At 38.5% G+C, this 11,352-nt stretch overlaps 1 protein-coding gene across 1 annotated transcript; it reads left to right on the top strand.

Annotated features, from left to right (window-relative positions):
- Positions 1-7,364: 7,364 nt before the first annotated feature.
- Positions 7,365-10,435, top strand: LOC149160701 (uncharacterized). The gene is made up of 3 exons (XM_089434688.1): positions 7,365-7,445; positions 9,762-9,890; positions 10,019-10,435. Exons 1-3 carry the CDS (start codon positions 7,365-7,367, stop codon positions 10,433-10,435), a joined length of 627 nt encoding a protein of 208 aa, XP_089290814.1.
- Positions 10,436-11,352: the final 917 nt, after the last annotated feature.

Genomic DNA, 11,352 nt, shown 5'->3' with positions numbered 1-11,352 from the left:
AGGCAGAGTAGTCTACCTAGGCGGAGGAATGGCCCGGATTCCGTCGCCGCCCGCAAAAACCTCCCGCTCCGGTCGCCGGCAATTCCTCCACTCAGCTCCACCAGCGCCACGAGCTCCGCCCAACTCTGCCACCCTCCGCAAGCCCTGCCCAGCTCCGCCACCCTCCGCATTTAATGACATCTGACAGGAGTTCCATCGCCGTCCTGTCGCCATTCACACCTCAATTCGAATTTGGGAATACCGCGGGCTGCATTCGACCCGGCATTTCCCTGCAGCTCACAAGGTCACCAGAACAAGCGGAAATTGGAATCCCGCGCTCGACTCCTACTCCTCGGAGCTTAATCTTGATGATGCTTTGATTGAGTTTCTGGATCAGCCCCCCATTCAGTTGAGAAGATGGGCCTGTTATCAAATGTTGTTGAGTAGAAAGATTTGTTTTTCAGAAAGAAAGCTTCTCGTTACATAATACTTCAAGGGTATGTAAATTTGGTTGGAAGAGCCAATATGACCGCTATGCTTTTGGATGACATTTGCTCATCACAGGCAGATGCAGTGGCTTATGAGGACTGTGTTTTGGCATATACCAGATATTAGAAAACCAAATAAAACAATCGTTCGGTCGGCATTGATTTTATGGTGGAGCATGTTATCAGTTTCGTATTGGGATTTTTTCAAGATTAAGTTGGCTTTGCCATTGTGTAGTGTATAGTGAAAATGACAGAATCTCCATGTATGTAGAACCAATTCCATTTCCTCTATCTTGTCTTTTTTTGAACCCATGAACAAGATTGGATGATTGTATCACTATAAAGAATAATAATACTGTTCCCCAGAGTTGTTGGGAACCTTCTGTCCAGATGCAATTTCGTCTGCTCTTACTGCCTTTCTTCTGTTCTCGCTGCCTTTTTTCTATTTTGTTCTGGCTCTCTTCTTTCCCTGTTTTTTCTGTTTGTGCGGTCGAGGATAGACTGATGAACGCGTTTCATTTTTTTAAATGAATGATTGGTACTACCTTAAAGATGCATCCTCAAAATAAAGTTTATCCCCATTTGAAAACACAATGCAGTTTTATTATTACTGTCAGAAGATTACACAGACAATGTAGAACGCCCAAATCTTATGTAAATTTTGCAGACTACATTGGCTGAATTTTAGCAGTGTGTAAGCTACCAGCTATGAAATCAGATGGTTCAATTTTTAAGAAACTTCGCTTCTGAAGGTTAAAGATGCATCCTCAAAATAAAGTTTGTCCCCATTTGAAAACACTGAAGTTTTATTATTACTGTCAGAAGATTACACTGGCAATGTAGAACGCCCAAATCTTATGTAAAATTTGCAGACTACACTGGCTGAATTTGAGCAGTGTGTAAGCTGTCAGCTATGAAATCAGATGGTTCAATTTTTAAGAAACTTCGCTTCTGAAGGTTTTCCGTATTGCAAATGTCAGGGTATCACTTTTCTTGCTCAGAGTATGCAAACTGTTATGTTGGTTTGACAACGAACTTGGTTAAACTAACAAAGTCAAACAGTTTTTTGTAACCAATTTAGTTTTTAGTTATGTAACGGTAATGACATGAATATATCGAAAGTTCATGTAGATGAAAAATCATTCTGGAATAAAGAGATACACATTCAGTTTCTATTTCTTGGTCTTCTCTCATTTTGTTCTTGCTATTCTTTCTTTCTCTGCTCTTATTTCAATAAGTGGTATCAGAGCCTGGACAAAATCTCTGCAGTGCGAACCTGTGATAAACCTGTGGACGGACGGCGTGTTTTTTGGCTTGAAGAATCCGGATCCCTGAGGACAGCGTGACGGCATGATTTGGCTGTAATTCTCCTGCGACAAAACCCCTGCAGTGCAAACGGTAGCAGAATCGTTGGATTGGCTGTAATTCTCCTGCGTCAAAACCCCTGCAGTGCGAACGGTAGCACAAGCGTTGGATCCCTGAGCGGCAGAATCCCTGAGGACGCGTTGGATAGCTGAGGACGGCGGTAATTCTCCTGTGGACGGTAGCAGAAAAGCTGGATCCCTGAGGACGGCAGTTGGCTGCTTGCTAACGTTGAAGATAAGTGGTGAACCTGCGGACGGGAAGATCGATTGCCCAAACGTTGAACCCTGAGGACGGCAGTTGGCTGCTTGTGCAATCCGGGTATTGTTTTTTTTTTGGCAGAATTTTTTTTTTTTTTTTTTAAAAAGACGGGTTTGCAGAAAAAAGGTTGTTCAGATTCAGATTTTAAAGTTTGCAGAAAAAAGGTTGTTCAGATTCAGATTTTAAAGTTTGCAGAAAAAAGGTTGTTCAGATTCAGTTTTTAAAGTTTGCAGAATTTTTTTTAAAGATAGCAGCAGAGATTGAAAAGGGTGTTGTAGTTTTTTTTTAAATATTAGAAGAACAAGTTTGCAAGGGATTTGCACGAATGTTGTGAAACTAGAAAAACAAAAGGGTTTGCAAGAAATCAAAGGATTTGAAACTTGTCTTTCTGTTTGAATTGGGGAAGTTATTTTTTTTTTTTTTGAAAGCCTGAAATCCTAGGAAGGAGGGAAAATGGCCAAGATGTCGAATGCAAGATTCGAGGTGGAGAAATTCACCGGAAAGAGCAATTTTGCTCTTTGGAAACTGAAGGTTAAGGATCTGCTTGTGTAACAAGGGTTGCACAAGGCATTGGATGGGGTTACTAAGAAACCCACAACCATGACTACTTCAGACTGGGAGGACTTGGATGCCCGAGCTCTCAGTACCATCCGGTTATGTCTAGCGGATGAAGTTCTCTTCAACATCGTTGAAGAGACTACGGTGTCAGGTTTGTGGGAAAAACTTGAAAACCTTTATATGACAAAATCATTAACCAACAGAATTTATCTGAAACGACAATTATACAGTCTTCGAATGAAAGAAGGTTCAAGCGTTGCAGAACATTTGAATGTTTTTAATACACTAATTTGTCAATTAACAGATATGGAAGTCAAAATACAGGAAGAAGATAAAGCCATAACCTTGTTGTGTTCTCTGCCTGAATCATGGGATCACTTCGTAACCTCAATCAGCTTCAGCTCTGCTGATTCTTTGAAGTTTGAATCAGTCGTGGGAGCTCTTCTGTCTGAAGAAGTACGAAGGAAATCCAGCACTGATACAACTGCATCAGAAGCCATGGTCGCTAGAGGACGCTCAAAGGAAAGAGGAGACAAACCAAGGGGGTCTTCCAGGTCGAAATCGAAGGGCAAAAAGTGTAAGGCAAAATGTTGGAACTGCGGTAAAGTTGGACACTTGAAGAAGGACTGTTGAAAACGAAAGGAATCCGAAAACCTGAAGAACGAAGCGAATCAGGCTGATTCAGGTATTGTAGACGAAGTTTTATCTGCTGAAGAATTGTGTATGATAGATGAAACTTCACCTGAATGTAATGTCTCTCATAGTTTTGATAGCTGGCTGTTAGACTCTGGTGCTTCACATCATATGTGCCCACATAGAAACTGGTTTACTTCGTATGAAAATGTAAACGGTAGTTCTGTGTTTATGGGTAACAATATGTCATGTCAGACTGTTGGGATGGGAGATATCAGGATTAAGATGTATGATAACACAGTTAGGACATTAACTAGTGTTAGACATGTGCCTGATTTGAAGAAAAATTTAATCTCTTTGGGAGTGTTGGATTCAGATGGTTATAAGTTTACAGGTCAGGATGGCATCTTGAAGGTCTTCAAAGGTGCTCTTGTGGTTATGAAGGCAGAAAAGGTCGGGAATCTTTACAGGTTAAAAGGAAGTACTCAGGTCGGTGAAGCAGCGGTTGCGTCAAAAAAGGAAGAAGCAGGTACTCGTCTGTGGCATCAGCGTTTGGGTCATATGAGCGAGAAAGGTCTTCACATACTAATGAAACGTAAATCTCTTCCCGGTCTGAAATCCTTGAATTTAGATTTCTGTAAACATTGTGTGTATGGGAAACAGTGTAAACAGAGATTTAAAGTTGGCAATCATAATAGTAAAGATGTTTTAGACTACATTCATTCTGATCTGTGGGGGCCTTCCCCTGTTATGTCATATGGAGGTGCTTTGTATTTTTTAACGTTCATTGATGATTACTCTCGTAGAGTTTGGGTCTATATGCTAAAAAGGAAAGCTGATGTATTCAATGTCTTTAAACAATTTAAAGTAATGGTAGAGAAAAGAACAGGTAAATCTATTAAATGTCTAAGAACTGACAATGGTGGTGAGTTCACTTCTGTTGAGTTTGAACAATACTGTAAGGATGAGGGCATTGTTAGACACAAAACTGCTGTTTATACTCCTCAGCAAAATGGTGTTGCTGAGCGTATGAATCAGACTCTTATGGAAAGAGCCAGAAGCATGATCAGCAATGCTAACTTGCAAAAGGAGTTGTGGGCAGAAGCAGTATCTACTGCTTGTTATTTAGTTAACAGATCACCTTCAGTAGCGATTGATTGTAAAATTCCTGAAGAAGTTTGGACAGGTCAGTCTTGTGACTATTCTCATTTGAGGATATTTGGCTGTGATGCTTATTCTCTTATTCCGAAAAATCAGCGTTCAAAATTAGATCCAAAGTCGAAATGTTATGTCTTTGTTGGGTATGACTATGCAGTGAAAGGATATAGGTTGTGGGATCCTACATTGCAGAAGATAGTCATTAGTAGAGATGTAACATTTGATGAATCCTCTTTGTTAAAATCGAATGTTGAAAGAATGGAACAGGAACAGGTATCGCCGAGTCAACGAGTTCAGTTGGAGGCTAGATCTTTCGGTGACAGTCGAAAGGAAGGAGAGACTTCTGGAGACAAAGGTGTTGAAGACACAAAGGAAGCCGTTGAAGCTTCTGAACTAGAGCGAGTTTCTGAACCAGTTCAGCAACCAGTCACTCTGAGAAGATCAACAAGGGAAAGGAAAACTCCCAAAAGGTATGAAGATTCTGCTTCATCTTTTGCTTTGGTTACTGAAGATGGGGAACCGTCTTGTTATCAGGAAGCGATAGATGATACAGATAGTGAGAAATGGAAAAAGGCTATGGAAGAAGAAATGGACTCCTTAGCCAAGAACAATACCTGGGATCTTGTAGAGCTTCCTGAAGGGAGAAGTGTTGTTGGATGTAAATGGGTCTTCAAGCTGAAACGGAAAGTTGATGGTAGTATCGAGAGATATAAGGCGAGAATGGTAGCAAAAGGGTATTCTCAGGTTGAAGTTATAGACTTTCATGAGATTTTTTCTCCAGTTGTAAAACTTGTTTCTATACGTACTGTGTTGGCACTAACTGCGTTGCTTAATCTTGAGTTAGAACAGTTAGATGTTAAAACAGTTTTTCTACATGGTGATTTGAACGAGGAGATATATATGGAACAACCAGAAGGTTTTGTACGAGGTCGCAGCAGAAGATTAGTTTGCAAGCTCAGGAAATCATTGTATGGTCTGAGGCAGTCTCCCAGACAATGGTACAAGAAGTTTGATTCCTTCATGGTGAGCCAGAACTTTATAAGAAGTGAGTATGATCATTGTGTGTACTTCAAAAGTTTCAATGGCATATTCATTATCTTAGCTTTGTATGTTGACGATATGCTTATTGCAAGCAAAAGCATGGAAGAGATCAACAGGTTAAAGGCTCAACTCTCTAGGGCGTTTGATATGAAGGATCTTGGAGCAGCAAAACATATCTTGGGCATGGAGATACACAGAGACAGGAAAAATGGTAAGCTTTGGTTATCACAGCAGAAGTATGTGGAGAAGGTACTTGAAAAGTTTTCTATGAATAATGTGAAACCTGTTAATGTTCCCCTAGCTTCCCATTTTAAGCTTTCTTCGGTTTTGAGTCCTAGAGCTGATGAAGAAAAGCAGTATATGTCTCATGTACCATATGCAAATGCGGTAGGCAACTTAATGTATGCGATGGTATCTACAAGACCTGACATTTCACATGCAGTTGGAGTTGTCAGCAGATTCATGGCAAATCCAGGTAAAGAACATTGGCAAGCAGTGAAATGGGTGCTTCGATATCTAAGAGGCACAAGAGATCATTGCATCGTCTTTAATGGTAGTGAAGGATCAATCTGCGGATATGTAGATGCTGACTATGCAGGTGATTTGGACAAAAGAAGATCTACTACAGGTTATGTCTTTACTCTTGCAGGTGGAGCAATTAGTTGGATGTCAAAGCTTCAAGACACGGTTGCATTGTCCACTACCGAAGCTGAATATATAGCTGCTTCAGATGCCAGTAAAGAAGCAATCTGGTTAAAGGGTTTGCTCGATGAAATCAGAAGAACGCAGGAGAAAGTGAGTGTACTTTGTGACAGTCAAAGTGCTATTCACTTGGCCACAAACCCTGCCTATCACAGCAGAACCAAGCACATTGATGTGAGATATCATTTTTTGAGACATGTGATCGATGGTGGAAAAGTAGCTCTTAAAAAGGTCCACACACGAGAAAATTGTGCAGACATATTCACAAAGCCAGTTACAGTAGAGAAGTTGCGGTGGTGTTTAGCTTCTCTTGGCTTGCAGGAAAGATGATGAATGGGAAAGTTGTTGTCAAGGTGGAGTTTGTTGGTTTGACAACGAACTTGGTTAAACTAACAAAGTCAAACAGTTTTTTGTAACCAATTTAGTTTTTAGTTATGTAACGGTAATGACATGAATATATCGAAAGTTCATGTAGATGAAAAATCATTCTGGAATAAAGAGATACACATTCAGTTTCTATTTCTTGGTCTTCTCTCATTTTGTTCTTGCTATTCTTTCTTTCTCTGCTCTTATTTCAATATGTTAATGGGTTTGGAGAGCTTTAACGCTCGACTTCAAAGTGAGCTTCCTGTTAATCTTAGCAGGAGTGTATTATGTTAGGAGGGACTGTTGAAGCCCAGTTATTTCAGTAGCCTGAAAACCAACTGGGTACAAGCAAGAAGCTGCAGATATGAACTTTGGGAGGTATGCTTTGTTTTGCAGCTGAGTAGTTTTAATTAATCATGGCTTTTGGTGGTTTTTATCCATTAAAAAAAATGATGGGCACAGGCGTAAAAGCAAATGTGAAACAACTATGCAGCTTTTTTCTGAAACATCAAAGTCTTTACCTTCTTTACCTTCTAATGTTTCTTTTGGTATAGTCTGTCCTTGTGGAATTAAGGGAGCTGTTCGAGTCACACTTTAGGGTATCATATAGGTCTTAATTTATAAATCATGCAGTACACATGACTGAGGAAAAGTACATATTCAGAAAATACCATTTAAACCAAGAATTTCAGTGTGGCAGAGTTTACTTGGGGCCTATGGAATATATGGAAATATCAAGTATAATAACTTCTTGAGTTGAAACCTCGTGACGTTGCTATATATGTATCACTTTCAAACATCTATGTTGCAGCTAACATGCCTGAAGATGTAGCAAGGGTCAGAAAAATGATGACAGACTATGGTTTAAAAAAGGAGCTTGGGCAAAACTGGACTGATGTAAATAACACTGTGCATGAATTGATTTTAGATAACTCACACTCCCAGGCAGAAGAAATATATAAAATGTTGGAGAGGTTGTCTAACCAGACGAGGGATGCAGGATATGTACCCAATAGAGGTTTTGTTCTACATGATATTGAAAATGAATAGAAAGAAAACTCTCTTAGCCACAACAGTGAGGTATTGGGTATTGCTTTTGGGTTCATTAAAACAACTTCGGGAGCATGTATCTAGATCTTGAAAAAATCTTCGCATGTGTGTGGGGACTGCCACATTGATACTAAGTTTATCTCCAAGATTGTTAGCCATGGAATCATAGTGAAAGATGCTACCCACTTTCATCATTTCAAGAATGGACTCTACTCCTGTGGTGATTATTGGTGATATTGATTGAGGCATGAAATAGACCATATGATGTTTAGGCAAAAAAATGGTTATGGATAATTTTTTGTGCAATGTGAAGTCTGCATGGAGGACGTATTATGAATAGATCACTGCCTCAGAATATTAGTGATATGCAGGAACAAATTATTTAACATTCTGGACGTGTCTCATTTGAAAATGAGTCCAATACAATATTTTGCGATATATTTTATTACATTGGAGAACAATTCGAGGTATTCTATGCAACAAAAGAAATATGTTTTAAGAGCAAGTTCCAACCGTGTGTGTATATATATATATATATATATATATATAAAATAAAATAAATGCAATAATCAGGGTCAAGGTATAGGAGTCTTTAATACAGATTACTACATTTTTTTTAATGTCTGAATGTAGTTATATCCAAAATTCAGTGTATCAGCGGGAATCCAAAAGGAGCAAATTATTAATAAGTTTTCTAAGTCTTTAATACAGATTACTACATTTTTTTAATGTCTGAATGTAGTTATATCCAAAATTCAGTGTATCAGCGGGAATCCAAAAGGAGCAAATTATTAATAAGTTTTCTAAAATTGAGGCTCTAATCCTGCCAGAAAACAAAATGAAGAAAAGCCTTGAGTATCTTCATCCATCTCACATATCATGAAACCTCATCAGATTGCTAGCATTCAATTTATGTGTGAGAAATGTATCCGATACGAAAGTTTTGGAAAGACATTACTGGCTATGGTTATTCTCTTAAATACTGCACTGCTGTAAACTCATTTTCATTGCAGGCTTATGTTTATTTGGAAAGATATGTGAAGCACTATAAGGATCCTTCCCACATGTTTAGTATGTCCTTAGGTGGTTTTTCTTCTGGAGTATCTGTTCTAATCCTAGTTGTATTTCTCCATGATCACACAGAAAGGAACGCGATTTTGAATATTCCAAACATGCAATTCTGGAGGAGGATATAAGGAAGAGACAGGTATTTACTATTTAATATTAACCACCTATAAGTGCTGAAGAAATCATTGTTCACTCTGAGCAATTTCTTTTCTTATTTTCTTACTTCAGATGCGCATTGAAATTTTTCATTACACATTTTACCCTTTTGTTTCACAATTTATTGAGCTATGAGGAGTGGATACCAGTACAGTCACATGGAAAGCTTCTGACAGCACTGCTCATTCAGAGTTACATTGATACTCAGCATTCCATCTTTCCTATGAGATTTTAAGGAAATTTTTAAGGAAAATATATTGTGTGAATATCTGCTGGATGGATGTTTTGTTTCTCCAACTCAGTTATATATATATATATATATATATATATCTGAAAAGGTTTGAAAACACAATATAGTTTAACTTTGGACCATTAAGTGCACAACCGCAAATGATACTTCCCTTCATCCAGTGGAAACTATCTAAATAAATGATAAAATTAGACAGTAACCTGATACTGATTCTCATACAAACATCCCTAACAACCTTGAGACTTGGTTCAATCTCTAAAAGGGATTATCATTCTAAATTTAACACATCGGAAAATGGAAATCAGTGATGCCAATGAAAATTTTCATTGATCTTATACAGGCTAACGAGGTTCATTCATTTATAGGTCAGTGGAGAGGTGACCATATTTCTTTAGTGCAGATGATAAACTTAATCTGAAAATGAGGAACCCTTTCATGCAATAGAGAGCATTCTCTACTTTTTCATAAATCTTCAATATCATCTAGTGTTCTGATTTTCTACAGAAGGAAAGTTTATGGTTATACTAATGTATAATAGTTCTGGCACTGTTTTCAGTTCCTAACATAAACTATTAAGAGGTGTTGGTTTAACAGCCTTCCCTTGTCAGTCTGTTCCGCCTAGACACTTGCAATAATGTTCGTTAAAGTCCTATAGCAGTGGAGTAACTTGTCCTTAACTGTAATTTCAGGAAAAGGACATAGCTGCGGCTGCAGGGAAGCTTGCAGAGTGCCAGGGAACCATACTCGTTCTTAGTAAGCAGTTGAAGGCCCTTGCTTGCCCAGTGGACTCCATGGAATTACCATGCGAGGCAGAAAAGGTATAGTCAGGAAAAGGTACATCTTTCACTCTAGGGTGAGATCTGTTTTGCTAATAAGAACCAGTTGAGACTAGAGATTCAAAGCATGCTGAGGAGAGCCTGACAAATTGTCAATTTTTCTATGGCAGAGAGCTGAAAGGGACCAAAGATATGAACTGGATGCTCCTTGGAGTCCTCGTAGCCAAAGTGCTTCATGGGCATCAGAACCTGAGAATATCAGCACAGCAAATGGCAGAGGACGTGCTAGTGAGTGGACTAGTGAATCTGGCCTTGCTGCTTCTGATCTATATAAAGTGAACGTACCAGATTCACCAATTGTAGATTATTTGGATGGACATTTAACAATGCATACCTACTCTCATACGGAAGAGAGCTCGCCAGCAGGGTCTCCAGTGAAATCTACACAACAGAGAAACAAGTTCACATGTTTCTCATCAGGAAGTGAATTCCCAAAGTCTGTCAAAACATATGGAGGGGAGTCACCTACATCTTCTTCTTCATCATCTTCCTTAGCATCCACTTTATTTTCAAAGTCACGGGAGTAGCTTATGTAAGCACTTTCATGTGCCAGAAGAAGTCATTAAATGGATAACCAAGGAATTGGGAAAATTACAGCCCGTTTTGCCAGCAAAGAGTATAAATGTCACTTTAATTCATTCTAGCATGGCTTGTGATGTGGCTATTGAGCGGCAATAGCCTTGCAATTAGAATGCCTGTTACCAGGAACTTCAAAATTGTTACATTCAGTTTTGTATATTTACAGCTTTGGAATATAGCCTTTGTTTATACTGAAAACTTCTGGCCATGAATATACTGCTAACTAAACTTGAATTGTAGCTGTAGTTAGTTTGGAAGTTTAATCGAGTACTTGTGAAGAAAGAGTGAAGATTCAGCAGGTTAATAATTGCAGAGCCATGAACCTGTGCTATTTTTAGATGTTTTTGAACATTTTGCTATCTTTAGTTCATTTCGTGTTGAACTGGTAACAAAGAAAATTATTCCCCTATTAGTAAAACCTAACCTATTTTCAATCTTATGTGTTGTCAATTACCTGATTTTCCATTTACCAATTGCAAGTAGAGAGGTATGTACGTACAAGTAATTCTAACATCACCCCTTAGTGAACGTACAAGTAATTCTAACATCACCCCTTAGTGTTTACCTGGGGAAATATTATTGCCTTATCTCATTTGTATAAAAGTATCACATCATTAACTTATATTGATAGTTTGCATTGTATTGAGCACTCCCCTTTATTGACAAGTTTATTCAGATTTTGTACCATTTCATATCTTAAGACCTCTCTTTATGGGTCTTTAGGTCTGCTAAGCCTTCCTTTATGCTGCTTTGTGATGGTTTATGCTGCCTATCATAATATATTCCCCATATGGGCTCTAGCTGAATATCGTCATCATGTTCTGCAATCATAATGTATATGTTTGTCATATCTGTCATATTTCTT

The sequence above is a fragment of the Pinus tabuliformis genome, chromosome 5_2, assembly GCF_031772625.1.
Source record: "Pinus tabuliformis cultivar Carrire ecotype Pingquan chromosome 5_2, CPIR1, whole genome shotgun sequence".
In the NCBI taxonomy this organism is placed as follows: Eukaryota; Viridiplantae; Streptophyta; class Pinopsida; order Pinales; family Pinaceae; genus Pinus; species Pinus tabuliformis.
This window is presented reverse-complemented; position numbering and strand designations above follow the sequence as displayed.

Excerpts from the sequence above, each read along its gene's own strand:
- LOC149160701 (XM_089434688.1), top strand. The coding sequence starts at position 7,365 with ATGCCTGAAGATGTAGCAAGGGTCAGAAAAATGATGACAGACTATGGT. Across the intron at positions 7,446-9,761 it reads TTGGGCAAAACTGGACTGAT|GAAAAGGACATAGCTGCGGC; the intron begins GTAAATAACACT and ends CTGTAATTTCAG. Across the intron at positions 9,891-10,018 it reads TACCATGCGAGGCAGAAAAG|AGAGCTGAAAGGGACCAAAG; the intron begins GTATAGTCAGGA and ends TTTCTATGGCAG.